The sequence below is a fragment of the Notothenia rossii genome (assembly GCF_949606895.1).
Source record: "Notothenia rossii genome assembly, chromosome: 10".
NCBI classification, from domain to species: Eukaryota; Metazoa; Chordata; class Actinopteri; order Perciformes; family Nototheniidae; genus Notothenia; species Notothenia rossii.
In genome coordinates, this window is record NC_136908.1 from 59,870,672 (window position 1) to 59,889,203 (window position 18,532).

The 18,532-nt window shown below is 40.0% G+C and overlaps 1 protein-coding gene across 1 annotated transcript; it reads right to left on the reverse strand.

Moving 5' to 3' along the window:
- Nucleotides 1-5,487: 5,487 nt before the first annotated feature.
- On the reverse strand, nt 5,488-14,205 carry lmod2b (leiomodin 2 (cardiac) b). Its single transcript, XM_079655210.1, has 6 exons — nt 13,701-14,205; nt 12,940-13,416; nt 11,005-11,265; nt 9,774-9,980; nt 8,259-8,678; nt 5,488-5,829 (listed from the first exon to the last, which is right to left on the reverse strand). Exons 1-6 carry the CDS (start codon nt 13,974-13,976, stop codon nt 5,803-5,805), a joined length of 1,668 nt encoding a protein of 555 aa, XP_079511336.1. The 5' UTR covers nt 13,977-14,205; the 3' UTR covers nt 5,488-5,802.
- Between the last annotated feature and the right edge of the window lie 4,327 nt (nt 14,206-18,532).

Below are 18,532 nucleotides of genomic sequence, written 5' to 3' on the forward strand. Positions count from 1 at the left end.
CTACAGAAACGGTGAGGATAAAGTGTTTTTCCTGTAGACACCAAGTGCTGACCATTTAGGGAGAAATAACAGATCTATTGCAATATTCCAAAAAAGTATCAATATTTTCTATCCTGTAAATCAGGGGGTCTAACTCAATTTCATTACGGGCCACATCAGCATTATGGTTGCACTCAAAGGGCCGGTTGTAACTTGAAGGCTATATAAACATACATATATAAATATTTAATAAATATTAAATAATGTATTATATTACTTTATTGCCTCTGCATTGGATTAACATTTTGAAAAAAAGGTAACAATTTTAAGTCAAATTCTGAGAAAAAGTCAAATTCTAAGAAAAAAGGCATATTTTGAAGAAAAAAAGTCAAATTCTGAGAAAAAAAAATCAAATTTAAGATGCATTGTGGGACATGTAGTTTATGGACATCGTGCTTCTGTAAATCGGCAGGTAACTGTATAATAAACATTACATTCTTTCAGAGCTCTTGCGGGCCACATGAAATGAAGTCGCGGGCCGGATTTGGCCCCCGGGCCTTGAGTTTGACACCCCTGCGTAAATCATGAGGTAGAAACGGCTTTTTAAAAATAACTTAAGTGCTCAATTATTCCCTGAAAATACCAAATAGATACTGACATGTATTTCATCTTTAATAAATCCTATTTACATATAATTACTAGCTGCTTCTTTTTTTGATAAGTCAATCATAGTGGCAGGACATGAACGAAGTTAGTAATCTTCCCTCTCATTTTTATTTCAGCAGAACGTATGGTTGTTTGGCCTATGATGTGGCAACAAGAGCAGCTACTTAAAACACATTAAAACCTACTATAATGGTTGCACAAATGGAGAAAAACGATGTATTTAATCGAACAATATGTACTAGCTAAAGTTAGCTAGCATTAGCCTGTATATGCTACCTGGTCACACCAGACCAGTCTTTAGCAGCAAGAGTGTATTGCTACACAAGTATTCCTAAATAATTCAAAACGTTTTAATTCCTCAACTTCATCTTTGCGTTAAATAGCTCTTAACTGCTAACCCCATCTTACTTTTAAGTCGTAAATATAAATCTTGTCCTTCCCGTCTGCCATGTTAGCCTTTTTTACTCATGCTAACAAGTTGCATGCTAATATTGCTATCATATTTTAAATTTAGGTTTTTGCAGATTTAATACAAAACGTCTTTACCACGGTGTAACAAAGCTCCAACAAACACACAGTGGCCGGTCGAAATTCGTTTGCTTTTTCACTGTTTAAATTATTTGTCTTTTAGAGACAAATTTCCACTTGTTTGATGTAAGAAATTACCTTTGTTAAGATATGTTTAGGGGGAAACCTAGCCATGTTGTTGCTAATGTTAGCTTCTATAGTGGTTAATAAGATGTTATGGACTCCAAGCCTTATCAGTGAGGCGTGACAAATAATGAATTCTTATATTGTTCACTCCAATAAAAGGTTGGTATTTAATACACTTACATGTTGGCTTCCTTTACCTTCAAAGCCTCTTATATAGATGTGCCTTAACAAAACATGTTTTTGGGATTCCTCATTTCCAGTGTTAAAGAGGGCAATGATGTCTGTCAAGGTTTGTGTGTGTGTGTGTGTGTGTGTGTGTGTGTGGGGGGGGGGGGGGGGATACAGGGCTCATCACCTGCAGTAGACGGGCATTGGACAGATCTGGGAACAGCTGAGCAGAGGATTATCACACTCTTTACTTCTACATCAACAACTGAGCCAGGTAGAAGTAAAACTGTGTGTATGTCTGTTTATCAGGGCCAATGGATGTAGGATAAAATCAAAAATGAATAAATATTGAGAGGGGTAATATTACTTATGAAAATCACAAAATAGCTTCACTTTCCAAGGTTAGATCAACGCCATGCTGTGTGTTTTATGCAATAGGAATTATGATGAGGAAAAAACATGTTTGATCACCTGTTGTTTTCCTGGTAAGTTTGTGACTTTCATTTCAGGGATGTTTTTCTGGGAATGTAAGACTGTTTCTTCAAGTTGATTCTTATTCGTTTTATTTCCTTGTCATTTTAACTCTCGGAAATTCTTTTTTTTTTTCGATTATGACAGCTGCGTCCTCAGTGACCCTTAAAAACCATCATAGCGATTTAACAGTTCAAACTGTATATCCAATTTCTCAAAAGAAGAGGTACATTTGTTTAAGTGTAAAAGTTGCACTTCCAACAATATTATAAAAAGTCATTGAAAAAATTGACCTTAATTAACTGTCACTGTCACAATAACGACCACAACAATTCTACGCCGGTACCATTTATTTTTAGGTGATGGTCCTCATCAGCTTTAGTCCTGTGTGCTGCAGAGTTTATGAGGGGATTAGAGCGGCATTACAATTTCCACGAGTGTGTCAGCAAGGCTTGCTTCCATAGAGACCCCCCCCCCCCCCCCCCCCCCCGGGCCCTGAACAACACACAATACAATACACACAAGCATTTATAGAAGTGATGTGGCACTATTTGCCTTTAGATTCTTTCCATTCTACCACTCATTGTTCACTTTGTGGCTGTTAACGGGTATTATGTACGTCTCACTCTTACTGTACATCACCTTGGGACTCTTTTTTTGGGAGAAAGTGCCTCATAATGTCTGATACAATTTACACAATTGTTATTGCTGTTACGATGCAGCAAGAAATTAAATAATCTGATTTTAGCTGAGTAGGAATCTTAAAACAACTCTTAGTGAAATTGCCCTTAAAGCTAGATGTTGAACAAGAGCAGTGTTGAAGAAATATGACGTAAACTCGTGTACACTTAACAGTTATGATGACTTGATTTCCCTACAGTGCAGAAAACCCTCTGTCATGAATTGCAAATGAGGAGAATTGACCACCCTGAGTGCTGAGACCCCATTTAACAAGCAGGAAGTCTCCATTTCATGCATGAATTTTGTGGAAGGATCCCTATGGACAGTTTGACAGATATGACAAAGTGCTGTGCTTGAGGAAGTGAAGTTGTATTCTTAGGACACTTAGTCTGAGGAATGCATTGTGCATACTGAACTGATGTGGGAATGCCATTGAGAACTGCTTTTCAGTGTGTGGAGGGTATACTGCACCATTGGTATTTAACATAAAAAATGGGGCGAAACCATACTTGTCAACCCTCCCGATTTTTCGCGGGAGACTCCCGATTTCATTACCCTCTCCCGGTTTCCTCCCGGGCTCATATTTCTCCCGCATTTCTCCCGATTTCTGACTAAATCAGATTTACACACGACTGTTTCCACTCGGACTTTAATACAGCGACACCATTGTTTGGTTTCCATGGTAACACGTCTCTTTAGTAGCGCGCGCAACTCAAAGTCTGAGAGGGTGAGGCAGATATTCACAGAAAACAGAATCGACAACTGCTCACTCCTTTCCTGTAAAATACAGGTCCAGCCCACACATATGCTCCATCAAGGACGGTGCTACAGGCCGCAAGTCAGTGCACTTACAACTACAATAAGCATGTTAATGTTAATCTAACAGCTCCGGCGATCCACTAGCACCCCCCCCCCCTCCTCAATTTTGCATCTTGAAATGCTCCCGATTTCTGAGGTCTAAAGGTTGGCAAGTATGGGCAAAACATGTTCATGTTCCTGCTGCTGTGTTTCATGTTGCTGCTACTTGCCTGCCCCACCACCACCTCAGCTTCCACTTTTAGGCTAGGGGGATAGTTATCTAATCATCACTCAATGTGCTTTGAAAATGTGTGGAGTCATGAGGCCCGAGCCTAGACGCCAAACTATATGCTGCTTATAATAAACATATTAAGAATCACGTGAGTTGTCTGACTGAACTTAAAGCATCAACATGTGAGCCAGCAAAAGATCTATGTTGTCATTACTAATTGCCCACTTTTAAAACCATCCAATGATTATGTAAGTGTAAAGTTTCCCCTAAGAGGTCTGGTTTCTTTTAGTAAAGGGTTAACTATTATGTCATTTGTATTTTCCTCCTTGTTGCCACCCTTGATCCCCTGTCTTTAAATAGCTGCACTGTGGATTAAGGATCTCTTAAAAGAAACATTAACAAAAGCACGACCAGGATTAGGATGCTAATAGCTCACACCCTTCAGACTCATCTCTCACCCCCTGGTCTCTCCTCAAAACCCCCAACCCATATATTTGTATATATAGATTAGGGTTAGGGTTAGGGTTAGGGTAATGTTGTGAATCGAGTGGCCTGTGTTCATCGTCCATAACATACGCCTGCCCATACCATAACCCCACCACCGCCATGGGCCACTCGATTCACAACATTACCCTAACCCTAACCCTAACCCTCACACCAGATACTGACTGGTTTTCGGACCCCCCCAGACCCCCCCAATAAAGCAAAACTGCACGTTTCAGAGTGGCCTTTTATTGTGGCCACCCTAAGGCACACCTGTGCAATAATCATGCTGTCTAATCAGCATCTTGATATGCCACACCTGTGAGGTGGGATGGATTATCTCGGCAAAGGAGAAGTGCTCACTATCACAGATTTTTTCAGATTTGTGAACAATATTTGAGAGAAATGGTTATTTTGTGTATTTAAAAAATGTTTTAGATCTTTGAGTTCATCTCATGAAAAATGGGAGCAAAAACAAAAGTGTTGCGTTTATATTTTTGTTCTGTGCAATTATCGCCACCTTAGAGAAAGTCAGCAATATTTTAATAATATTTTAACCACTTGCTTTAGGGCAACCTTTTCCTGATGGTAACCTATAACAGGTCTCTATATAGCAGGGCAGGCTCTATTCTCAAAAACAGTATCTTTACTTTGCAGAACACAACAGTTGCTGATATACCATTGCCTCAACAAGATAGTTAGCGTAATTGTGTGACTTAAGTGAATCCTAACTAACAAACCAGGTACAATTACTGTTTTTGTGAAAGGAGTCTGGTGACGTTGAGTAAAGCTTCCCTTCAGAAAACGCTGTCTGATGTCAGGGGACTTTAAAAAAAAACTCAAACTGATTTTTTTAGGTGAGCCTTTTGGATAGGTGGCTAATATATAACATTGTCGATGCCTCCGTCCACAGCAATGCTTCAGTTTCTGTGCTGGTGACAGACTTTAAGTATATTTAGCCCTAAGACAGATATTTCTACAGTGTCACAGTCTGGGTTTTTATTTATTATGTAGTGTAGCGTCACCCAGTAGCTGCTCCAAATTTGACCTTGTGATTTGTGTCTCATCTCTGTCAGTGTCAATAGCTGTGAGTGTCTATTCTCTCCCTTCACTCGTCATGCTTTGTGAATTGTTCAAACACAGCAAAAGCCGTGCTCTTACGCGCTCTGACAGGAGTGGGTGTATTGTGAGCGTGTCTCAGGGGGAATATGCATGAGTGCTGCTTGACCAGTAAGCTGACTCACTGACAATAAAGAAAAGAAAACTCTGCTACGTAACAACGTGACCCTTTTCTTTGAAATGGACCTCATCCAGAAACCAAAGAAGAAGAAGACAGAACAGACACTGACAAGAAGTAATGTAAACACCAAATGGCTATATTAAGAAATGAATACATAATTCAACCAACAACATATTTACAATTTTACAAGAAAACATTGAATTTGAAAGCTTATCAATAAACAGGTACATTATTTAATTTCTATGTGTAAATACGTAAAAAAAACAAACATGTAAAGTTATAACTGCAGTGCAAATTACCAGTAAATATATATTTTTTCATGAGTAAGAATTCAGTTTTTGCCTACTTAGCATCCCATTTTGTGTTTCTATCCCCCCAGGGTCATCACTCATGGCATGGCGTCCAACAGCCCTCTGTACGTCTGCTTGTTTTATCGTAGGTGATGTTGGATTTCCACCTGGAAAATATCAATGCTGTGTCAGTTTCACACAGGAAAGAAATAGATGATTATGGGTTTTCAAACCACTTTTTTACCGTCCACTTTTCATGGGGTTTAGGCTGGTTTCTATGCGGTATAAACTGGCCAGACTCCAACTTTCCTCAGCTGTGAAATCTTAACTTGAACAGATATTTAAGCTTGTTAACAAAAATGCTATAGATGTTAGTGTATGGGAGTCCATTGTTGCCAATGGGATCGAAAAATATCTTGTTATTTATATTAATCTCAAAATAATGAGACATTTTCAATTAATTATTTTGTTAAAGTTTTTCAAAAATGTGTACGTCATAATTTTTGACAAATAAATAGCTTTCAAGTTATTTTTCACCGAAGACGATTAGGGCCACATGTGACATTTTGTATTTTTAGATCCGACCAAAGATAAATTATTTTCTTGAATTCTGACGAAAACATATTCTGACATTAAGAAGAATAAGGATTTATAAAAAATACATACATGTGGCACTAATTGTCTTCCGTACATTTTTCAGAGAAAGTTTGTGAACATTTTCTGTCACATTTGGAAGATGCTAGGCTAGCTGTTTCCCTCTGTTTCCAGTCTTTATGCTATGCTAACGCTGATTGACATTCAAGCTGTTATTATTGTTTACCTAAAGTGGATTTTTGAGGAACCACTTTGTTTTAAACATAATCTTTTTAATATTATAATTCCTGGAACCCTCAGTGGGGTAAACAGATGAAGTGTGTGTGGGCAGTTCTTGTTGGATGTGTGTTGTTGGTGTGTGTGCGTGCTGTGGTAAAGTGTCATATCTGTCTTTATCAACGTTTCACTGAACAGTTTCTATAAATACTTTTACTAAGTGGCAGGAATTTCACAGCCAGGAGACCCCGGCATCTGAGGGCAGAGCTGATTTTCCACTCCAACAAAATAACAAGCTGTACTAAAGCTTCAGCCAGGGTAATGCTTCACTCTCTTCACCAAGGTAACAGAGTTCAGAGGCATTATTTTCTATAAGGCTTGCCCCACATTATTATTGGCTATATTTTGTATTTATATTTTCGAGAGCCAGAACATAACATGACTCTGTGTAATTCTCATTTACATTTCTCTCTACTTCAGTTTGCCTGTAGAGGTAATGCAGTTTTGCATCACCTGCTCGTAGACACTATGCATTACATTAATGCACACGATACGAGCAATATGTTGTTAATGTGGGGAAACCTCTGAAGCAATTGGGGTGTTTCGTCGAGTATAGCTGCTCCAGAGCCACTATTTCATGCCACTTATTTTGGGGGTTACCTTGGTTGCTGATTGGCTAATGGTTACACAAGACAAAACATCGTTATGACATCACAAAGTGTCCAAAATCTGATCAGCTCATTTTTCAGACAGGTTTTTATAGAAATGGATCAAAAAGAGAGAGAATCTTTGTTCCTGAAACTTTCAGAGTCTCTTCACACAGACACATGTTGATGTAGAAGAGACATGAAGAAGAGGGGACACATGTTGATGTAGAAGAGACATGAAGAAGAGGGGACACATGTTGATGTAGAAGAGACATGAAGAAGAGGGGACACATGTTGATGTAGAAGAGACATGAAGAAGAGGGGACACATGTTGATGTAGGAGAGACATGAAGAAGAAGGGACACATGGTGATGTAGAAGAGACATGGAGAAGAGGGGACACGTGTTGATGTAGACGAGACATGGAGAAGAGGGGACACATGTTGGTGTAGAAGAGACATGGAGAAGAGGGGACACGTGTTGATGTAGACGAGACATGGAGAAGAGGGGACACATGTTGATGTAGAAGAGACATGAAGAAGAGGGGACACATGTTGATGTAGGAGAGACATGAAGAAGAGGGGACACATGTTGATGTAGAAGAGACATGGAGAAGAGGGGACACGTGTTGATGTAGACGAGACATGGAGAAGAGGGGACACATGTTGGTGTAGAAGAGACATGAAGAAGAGGGGACACATGTTGATGTAGAAGAGACATGAAGAAGAAGGGACACAAGTTGATGCAGAGGAGACATGAAGAAGAGGGGACACATGTTGATGTAGAAGAGAGATGAAGAAGAGGGGACACATGGTGATGTAGAAGAGACATGAAGAAGAGGGGACAAATGTTGATGTAGAAGAGACATGAAGAAGAGGGGACACATGTTGATGTAGAAGAGACATGAAGAAGAGGGGACACATGTTGATGTAAAAGAGACATGAAGAAGAGGGGACACATGTTGATGTAGAAGAGACATGAAGAAGAGGGGACACATGTTGATGTAGAAGAGACATGAAGAAGAGGGGACACATGTTGATGTAGAAGAGACATGAAGAAGAGGGGACACATGTTGATGTAGAAGAGACATGAAGAAGTGGATTTTGCACAATAGGTGAGCTTTAAACGTCCTCCACTCACCCGCTTCAGGCTGCTGCCGGTTCTGTTTCGGATGGACTCCATCAGCTGGTCGTGGGCGGACCTCATTGGTGTGGACGGCCGGCTGCCCTCCTCCCCCCTCCGCTCGACCATCACTGGCCTCAGGGCGTTCTTCAGCTCCTTCAGGATGCTGCTCGTCTCCCCCTTCCCTTTCTTGCCTTTCTTACCCTTCGTCTTCTTCACCTTCTTGCCGCCCGCCTCGTGTGCCTTGATGACCTCCGCAATCATCCTGGTGGGTTTCTTCTTCTCCTGTGGCAGTGGAGGAGGAGGTGGAGGAGGAGGAGGAGGCGGAGGTGGTGGAGGAGGCGGAGGAGTTTGTTTTTTAACCAGCTCGCTGCGGTTGAGTTTGGGTGAGGACCAAGGAGAGGCTCTGGGTGAGCTGTAAGGTGATGAGGTTCCTTTCTAGAGACAGAGAGAGGAACATGGATTAATAGAAATGTATTTATAACTAAAAAAGGCTAATGTGCTGAAAGCAGTTGAAACGTACGGTGGCCAACAGGTGCAAGTACGTTTCAAAAGCCCAACATTTTTTAGGGAACATTCACAATTTTTACGAAACATGCGCTGTGTTTACATGACGGAAACGGGGACAATAAAAAGTGATGCACACAGCTGGGACCGGAGCGCTTGTTGACATTCAGGGATTGTAAAGTTGGCCCTCTGTCAGTGTCAATGGAAACGTACCTAAAATGTAAGTTTGACCGGCCAGTATTTTTCTTTTTATAAGAAAGGCCACCTAATTGTGACGTCTGTAGTCAACACACTATAAAAGACTACAATTCCCACGGTGCCTCCTCTAAAAAGTGACAGTGATGGGCAACCTGCTAGAAAGACGCCGTCAAGCCACAGTTTTTAACCGTTCAATTACCCTTTAAGTTATTAAGTTATATAAGCCTTATCAAGAAAGTAAGAATACCTAATTGTGTGTTATTTTATTTAAGTTTTGCCTATTTGTTTTAAATATTGTAAAGGCCTCTTTTCTTTGTTGCATGTGTAAAAGTTTGTTATTTTATTTTGAGCAAACACATCGCAACATAATCCAAACCATCGGAGGCCAAGCAACTCTTCAACTGTAAGTAATATAAAGGAAAGAAAACAAGTTAAAAATGTCTCTTTATTAAGGCGTCTAGTGGCTTGATATAAAGACAAGGAAGGAAGCCATGACAACCGGCTTATTTCAACAATGTGATCGCAAAGCTACATGGTGTCTTCCCGTTTCGCCCCTTCCCAATTCTCCCCTAAATATTACCATTTCGACCCTTCTCCATTTCGCCCCTTTTTTACATTAGGCCACATCAGAAATTATACTTGTTTTGCTTGGTCGTGGGTCTTAGGGTTAGGTTTATAGATCTAATGATGCATCCCATGAAGCATTGCATGAAGTCTGTTGACGAATCAGAGGCTGTTGTTGGGGCTGCATGGGACAGGGTGCGAAATGGGAATAGATTGGGGGGCGAAACGGGAAGGGGCGAAATGGGAATAAACAAAGATACATACCAGTGCGTTGGTTCTGGGGTATCCGGCTCCCTCTGGCGCCCCCTGCTGCTGGAGTCTCTGCTCCTGAAGACGTTTCTGCCTCTGGCGGTCCTGGTTCCTGGTGAGGATCCCCGTCATGCTCATCCTGGGACCAGGGAGGTTGAACTGGTATCCCAGCTTGATCAAGGTGTTGTTCTCCCTCAGTATCTTCACCATCTCCATCTCTACCTGGAGGGGCGAAGGTTGAGTAAGCAACAGTTGTTATCAGGGTTACCACCTCTCTAGCAGGCATTACAAATAGGGGTAAAAGTTCCCGGCACTAAGTACTCTTTTTGGTGTGAACGCAAAATAAGGGGTACTAACGGAACTAAACGGGAAAAGTACTCCGGTGTGAAAGCGCCTAATGGAGCTCTAGGAGGAGATTGAGGTGATAAGGGGGGGGTTACCTTGGTTGCTGATTGGCTAATGGTTACACAAGCCAAAAAATCGTTATGACATCATCAAGTGGCCAAAAGCTCATTTTCAGACAGGTTTTTATAGAAATGGATCAGAACAAACAGTGAGCAAATCTTTTTTCCTGAAACTTTCAGAATCTCTTTCCACAGAGGGGACACATGTTTATGTAGAAAAGACACGAAAAAGTGGATTTGCACAATAGGTGACCTTTAAAATATGTATTCCATTACAACTACTAGTTACCTGTAAGGGTATTGTATTCAGTAACGTAATCTGAGCAGCACAATATAAAAGTAATGTAACCTGATTACTTTCCGTTACTTTTGGTTTACCTCAACATCAATGCAAATCAATTAAAGAGAAATAAATATGAATGAGATGTTTTTTACTTCAGTGTTTTTTGTGTAAGACAACAGAACAATGCAACCTTAGAACAAATAAGAAACTCTTACATTTAGCCTATAGAATAGTAGAGCTGACAAAAACTGTTTTAGTACATGTGTGGTATAGTTCATGGATTTAAAGCAAACTGTATTTTTTTTTGCTTTAACAAATCGGTTGTCCACATATTGCGTTAAGAATGTAGTAAAAGTGTCACAATAAGTTCGACACATTAATAGTTCTTTTTGGTTGTGCATATAATAATTTTCCTGTCATTTCAGATCCTGCCTCCAGGCCTACCTATAATATATTGATCTTTATTGATAACATTGGAATTAATCCCTTTACATGTAATCTGTTACTCCCTAACCTGCTTGTTATATTGAGACAAAATGGGAGGTAAAGGCGAACCGACCTGTCCTCCACACATGTGCCTCTGATTGTGGAAGCGAAGCTCTGTCAGGGTGTTGTTCCCAGGAAGAGCTTGAACCAGTGCCATCACGCCCTTCCCAGTCACATAGTTGGACTCTATATTCAGACTGGTGATGGATGAGTTCTCCCTCAACATCTTAGCAATGGCCAGAGCCGCAGGGTCATCAGCGTGAGTGTTCGCCAGACTGAAGACCCGCACGTGTGTGTTTGACCTCAGCGCTTCAGCAAATCGGATAAGGGTTTCCTAAAAAGTATAAAAAGAGTATCATCAAAGTTTTTTGCAGGAAAAATATTTCATGTAGGACCATTTGAAACAAGGAGCTTTGAAAAATTTATAAATGTATAGTGTTAGGGCTATTGCGGAATTCGTATTACTTGACCAGCATCAGAGGTGGGAAGTAGTGGAGTACAAATACTTTGTTACTGTACTTAAGAAAATGCTTCTGGTATCAGTACTTTACTCCACTACTTACTTTTCTGACAACTTTTTACTTTTACTTCTTACATTTTGAACACAAATACCTGTACTTTCTACTTCTTACATGTTGAACACAAATACCTGTACTTTCTACTTCTTACATGTTGAACCCAAATACCTGTACTTTCTACTTCTTACATGTTGAACACAAATACCTGTACTTTCTTACATTTTGAACACAAATACCTGAACTTTCTACTTCTCACATGTTGAACACAAATAACTGTACTTTCTACTTCTTACATGTTGAACCCAAATACCTGTACTTTCTACTTCTTACATGTTGAACACAAATACCTGTACTTTCTACTTCTTACATGTTGAACACAAATACCTGTACTTTCTACTTCTTACATGTTGAACTCAAATACCTGTACTTTCTACTTCTCTCATTTTCCAAACAGGCTGGTTCCTTTAGTCTGAATGTGTGTTTGGTGGCCTGATCATTATTATTTAGAGTCATTGCGTGCCTATTGATTTGAACACGATCCGTGTATCCATCATTTCCTGGTCTTCTCTAAAGAAGAGGGACCAATGAAAACGTTGTCATGTTGCCGTTCTTCAGCATGGAAACATTCATTAGCTAACAATGACATTATTGTTCTATTAATATAAAGGGAGGTCAGGTACTCTTTAAAACAGCTGCTAGTTATGGGTACTTTTTACTGAAGTACATTTCAAAGCCCATACTTCTTTACTTTTACTTGAGTAAAGAAATGTAGTCAGTACTTCTACTTTTACCAAAGTATTTTTAAACACAAGTATCTGTACTTCTACTTGAGTAAAGGATGTGTGTACTTTTGCCATCTCTGATCAGCATTCAAACCTCCAGATCTTACTGAAAAAAGACTCCTTGTCAAAGCTGTGGACGCCATTATTTTGGTAATTTTCCAATCATAATATGTGGGCTTTGCCAAAGATGTAACTATGCTATCAGTTACACAACCATGACAAGATGCCCGGTTCTAAAAATAAGCTGGTGTACATCCAAACGTTACCCAACAGCAAAGACCAGCATGCTAGGAAGCTCAACATACACTTTAAATCTCAAAGCTAAATTAGAAACAGGGGATCATGGGAAATGTTAAAGGTTTTGTTGGAGCTATATGTTGCGTTATGTCATTTAATGGTTCGAGATTTGTTTGCTGTTATTGTTTATATATTGGAGACAGGTGTTGGTGGGATTAGCGCACCAGTACAGGCACATGTTTTTTTTACCAAGGTGAAACAAGCATGCCATAGAAAAGGCACAGGGCAATTAATTATTGGAAACGTGATAATTGTACTTTTGGATGATATTGGATCAACAAATAAATGTATGAAACAAGCCTTGGATCATTCCCTGCGTAAGATTAGCGGAAGTTATATTTTTTTTATTTCATTTCTGTCTTATTTCTTTGATTTTCGTTTGTTTACATCAGTGAATTTCTGCATTCGTACCTGAGAGATATCTTCAATGTTGTTGAGATTGACCTCCGTGAGTTCAGGGCTGTTGTTCAAAGCTTGTTGAAGAGCTTCGTCAACAACGGTGGGGTTTCCGGTGGCGTTGGGGTCGGCAGGTGGAGGGGGAGGAGTCAGTCTAATAGGCTCCGCCCTCTGTGGCCTCAGTAGCATTGGTGCTAAACTCAGCGCCCCAAAATCCTTTGAGGGTTCAGGCTCAGATTTTATATTCTGTTCCTCCTCCTCCTCCTCATCTTCTTCTTCCTCCTCTTCCTCATCTTCTTCCTCCTCCTCTGTTACAGCTTCTTCCTCTTCCTCACTTTCTACTTCTTCTTCTTCTTCTTCTTCTTCTTCTTCATCCGGCTCCTCCTCTTCTTCCTCTTCCTTCTCCTTCTTGTCTTCTTTCTCGTTTTCAACATCTTTTTCATCTTCTTCCCCGCTGTTTTCTGCTGTCACACACTCCTCTTGTTCTTCATCCTGTATTTTGATCACATTTTGTTAGTGTTTGAAATGCAAAGCTGTACCTTTTAGTTTTCTTAAAGACATGTATATTATTGAGCTAAATGATCGCATGTTTTTTGAAGAAACAGTGGAAGAAAGTTATGAATCTCCTCTTATTTCCCCTTTAAATCATTTCTTACTTTGAACTTTTTAAAGTTTTTTGTCTTGGTTTCCATCTGATACACCTTCAAACAAGCCGTTTAGGCCTCTAGCACATTGTAGACAGATTCTAGCTATTCTAATCAAACATCAATACTGACCGGTTTGGGGCTTCCTCCAGCTATCTCGTCCTCCAATATTCTCTGGGTCTCATTTTCCCAATACTTCATGAGGGCATCTCTGCTGAAGGTGCCCGTCGGGGTCTTGTCCGTCTGGTCTTTCTGTCTGAGTCCTATGGGCACGTTGGCGTCAGGATCGATGTCCACGAGCTCCTTTTCCAACTCGGCCAGCTCTTGAGGGCTGAGGGAAGCCAGAAGCTCGTCTTCATCGACATCTTCGTACTTACTCAACTCTCTGCGGTACCCGAAAAAACTCATGACCGGAGCGTTTGAACCGCAGAAACACTAGATGGCTGAATCCCAAAATGAACGAGATGTGTCGGTATAGAGATTCCAACAAAAGGTCCAACGTCCACGGTCATAAGAGGTCCAGTTCAGGTGAATGGTTCTGGGTGAAGTACGAACGCACACCAGTCTGAACCGGATCTATCCTGGCCTCTCGTACTGCTATGAGTGTGTTGTGTGTGTCCTCTCCTCTCCTGTCTAATCTGTCCAGCTGCCGTTCTGGCCTTAAGAGAGGGATCAGAGGGGAACGTACCAAAGTGTGGGCCCCATGATGCAGCGTCTTTTTTGGGAGGCACTCCTCCGAGAGCCACAAAAAGCATGTGAGCTCAGAGAGTGTGGCCTGTCAACGTAGCTGTCTGTCACCACAGCATGAGTGGCTTTGTTCAGGGCCTAGAAAGAACAACTGGACACAACAGAAGAGAACTATAAAACGATAAACAGAGATAAGCTATCGCCCAAATACTCAATTTAGATCTCCTGTTGTTGTTGTCAGTTGATCTGGATGATTTTAAAACTGCCGGATATACATTTAGAGGATGGAACAAAGAAGATAGCTAGGGTTGAAGGGTTTATTTATGTTTTGTTACTTTAGGATTAAGGTTTGAGCTGAGATATGTACGTTTCTTTCTTCTTCCCCCCTAACTTGTTAGCATTCTGTTAATTCAGTAGATTTTGACATGACAGGCACATTCAAAACTAAAGTGAGGCCCTAAGCTCCAGTAATATACATTAATTCAGCTTCTAGGATTTTTAGCCTATAGCTAGCAGTTTGACGATGCAACATAGTCTCACGGCATTTCGTGTAATAGTCACGAAATGAATCTATTGATTCGTGTTCACCAACATGATGTTCGCATTTTTTTTGTGTCACACAGAACGATTTTAAAAGCAATGTAAATAATAACAACTTAGAAGGAAAAAGAGATGACAAAAAATATTTCAAAAAAAAAAAAAAAAATTCGATTTTAGAAGCAATGTATTTCTATTGGTATGTTTCGTGCCTGCACCAAATAATAAGAAATTAGAAGGAAAAAAAAAAATTCCTCGCGGACAGCAAAAAAACTCCGAAAACTCTGTTTTTATGAACCACACAGCTTCCGGTCTTCCAAGACCCGACCGGACAAAAAGACGTGGTGCACGAAACATACTACCAATAGAAATACATTGCTTTTAAAATCGTTCTGTGCGACACGAAAAAAAAAATCATGTTGGTGAACACGAATCAATAGATTGAATTAATTTCGTGATTATAACACGAAATGCCGTGAGACTTGGTTGGACGATGGCCGTTCACTACACATTACATTAGTGTTAATTAGCAAATGTTAGCATGCTAACACACTAGACTAAGATGGTAAACGTTGTGAACATTACACCAACGTGAGCATGTTAGCATCTTCATAGACAGAGATGTGAAAATGATGTCACTAGCATTTAGCTTCAAGCAGGCTACAGCTTCAGAGAACTGCTAGCATGGTGGTTGACTGTTGTTTAAATGCTTCAACTTTATTTGATGCTTCAAATGGATAACAGCGGGAGAATTATGACCTGTGTTGCATTACAGAATTTGTGATGTAAATAAGCTTGACTTTAGGATTAAATCTGTCACCTGTTCCCCTTTTTATCAATTGTAGCCTATGTCTGGTTGAGTGCCAATTTACTCAACTTGTATTTAGAGAATGCAAACCTTTCTGCTGTGAGGTTGTATGTCTCTTAAATAAATCAACACTTTCACATGCAAACACATAAGTGCCCCACCATCACCATCACCACAGATCATTCAATCTGGCACAGAGATCATAATACAATAACAGGAGTTCTGCTGATATTATTAAGGGCTTTAAACAGCTCATATTTCTGTTGTACTAATCTGCTGTTGAGAGACTAGTTGTTGTTAGACGGAGCCAGACCCGGGAATAAGACCACAAAATCCCTGTAAAGTAGTTTACCTTTCACTCAGTAAACAGTAACACCACAGTTGTTCCAGTATGTGTTTACCATAAATTGTTTATTGCAAAATGACTTCTTGAACATATGTGTAAGAGACAATACTGTAAAAGGCCATTTTGCTAATACACAATATAATCACGTATAGCCAGTACAAAGTGAGGTGTTTTCACTTAACCTCGTAAATAGACTTCTTCTCAGGACTGCGTCTGATTGCACCTGTTAAGGCGGGACGTCTCACCTCTAAATGGTTCTGATTGGTTGCTGAGTTCCCTGCCTATATTCTCTTTGAGCTGAGGTCTAATAAGCATGAAGTGAAAACACCTGTGTGAGTGGAAAGTGCATTTACGTCCCATCCGAATGACCAGCTGTTTCGTTGCTCTCTTGCGGACATGTTATGAACACTTTCTTTTAGTCTGCACTTTTTAAGCTCCTATGCGTAAAAAAGTCAAGATAAACAAGGTAGATGGACATGGGTGAACAGCCTGGTAACTCACACAGAGACATTGACATTAGGGGTTCAATATAAAGAAACACATACGCTTATTGAAATGAAAGCGCTGTATTACACACCTATTTCATTCGTCTTTAAGAAGTTTTTTTTGTAAAAACTGTCACTAACCTTCAGGTCAAATCTGTAAAACATAAAATAAAAACCTGCTATTGGACAGATTTAAAAAAAATGTCCAGGCAGATCAATCCAACAAGTAAATTAAAGCCATGTGTGTCCTTGTAAAAAAGTACTTTCTTTGTGATTTTCTTTCTGGATATTCCCGGCCTTTCCTAACACCTTATTCAATTTAGTTTTTTTATCTATCATGGCCCTTAATCAATCGCCTTTTTACAAAGACAGAATGTGCTACGTCAATGCAAAATAAGAAGACTCAATAAAGAGAGAAAACATTTAACTTTTCAAGGATAGACAAGTTTACGCGCCAAAACACGGGTAGCGCCATGACACTACACAAATGCACTTCATTTCCGCCGGAAGTCTTTTGCACAGCGTCTGTCGGTGTAAACCGATGTAAACAGTCAGACGGGCACTGGTGTAAACACAGCGATTTCGATGCTAACAGTGATGCTAGCTTGGGAACACGATTCTACTTCTTTGACTGGAGATGGCGTTACTCTCCCCCACCCGAATTCAGTGCAAAACTGGGAGGATAACATGACGACGTGGCCCAGCATAAAACCAAAATAAACTGCCTTATTTAGGTCATGCCCACAGGAGCCAACAGTTGTCTGTTGTTTACATAATGCACAATTTACATGATCTCTTTATGCTGTGCAATATATCATATGTGCCTGTACTGTTTGAGTGAAAATAAAGTTTGATGTAATTTAATTTCATTATTGCACTGTTATTGCATTATTGCATTTCATATGTTCCTTAGAGTACTACAATTTCTTTTAACACAGTTCATCATTCATATTAAGCTCATACTGTACATAAATAACACTGAATTAATTAATTGTTGAGAGGAAACTAAAGAAATGGCTTCAACAAGAAAGATCACATGTTTAATCCTAACAGGTATTACAAATTAAAATATAAAAGCAGCCCACACAATTACATCACTATGAAAATATTCATATATAATATTAAAAAATACAATGCATGCAGTATTTGTTGTGTTTATCTGTATTTAATGAACAACATGGCTGGGTGCTGGTTTGTGGTCGTAGCACTCTCTATCTAACCACTCGTTCAGGTGCTTTCTCGAGTGATTGCAACCAACTACCGCACACGTAGTTCCCGAACCACTTTTCTTCATGTTGTAATTGTTATATCCTCTTTGTCTCTGCGATATCAGTGCTTTGTCGGCACAACGGAGCTAGCTAGCAAAACAAACCCAGTCCGCCAAAACGGAAGTGCATTGCATCGAAGGGAGGAGTTCAGGATGTAGAGCGGAAACGGCTCAATAACTTGTGTATAGGAAGTAATGGTTTTTTCTGACACTTAAAAGAAGTGGTCGGCCTTCAGAGAAAATGCATTCCCATTTTATATATTTTGAGAAAAGTGTTTCCATCACACAGGTAGAGATCAAAAGTGTTTCACATAGAGGGGAGGTGGTCGTTCTCTCTGTAGGTCAGGTAGCTCTTTAGTCTCGGAGGATAATGGAAAGCAGATTCAGGGTCATTCAGCATCCCGAGGGTCATGTGACCTCTGATTAGAAGTCGACTGAAGTGCTGCAGGGATGTCGGCCTGCCTGGAGACACAGAAACAACAACAAGTGTTGTTACACATTCGTTCTAAACATCTTGGACAGATTTAAAGTTTACTCAGTTTGTCAGATATCTCCTCCCACTCTTGTGTCTCCTCCAGGTTCGCTTGATGACAGGACAGATGTTGACCGACGTCGTCCAAGAGTTTCCTTACAAAGCTACCAACCACATCTGCGAGCCACGACACAGAGACAAACTCACAGAATGGAAAAAGACAAAAATCTGGGAAGTTGTTTATTGAATGTTTTTGTTTCGTTGGCTCATTGATGGGTTGCATGCACCGAAAAAACTGAAATGTTGACTTGAATTAAATGTATTAGGTCAAAAGATTTCACATAACCTTATTAGGTTAGTTG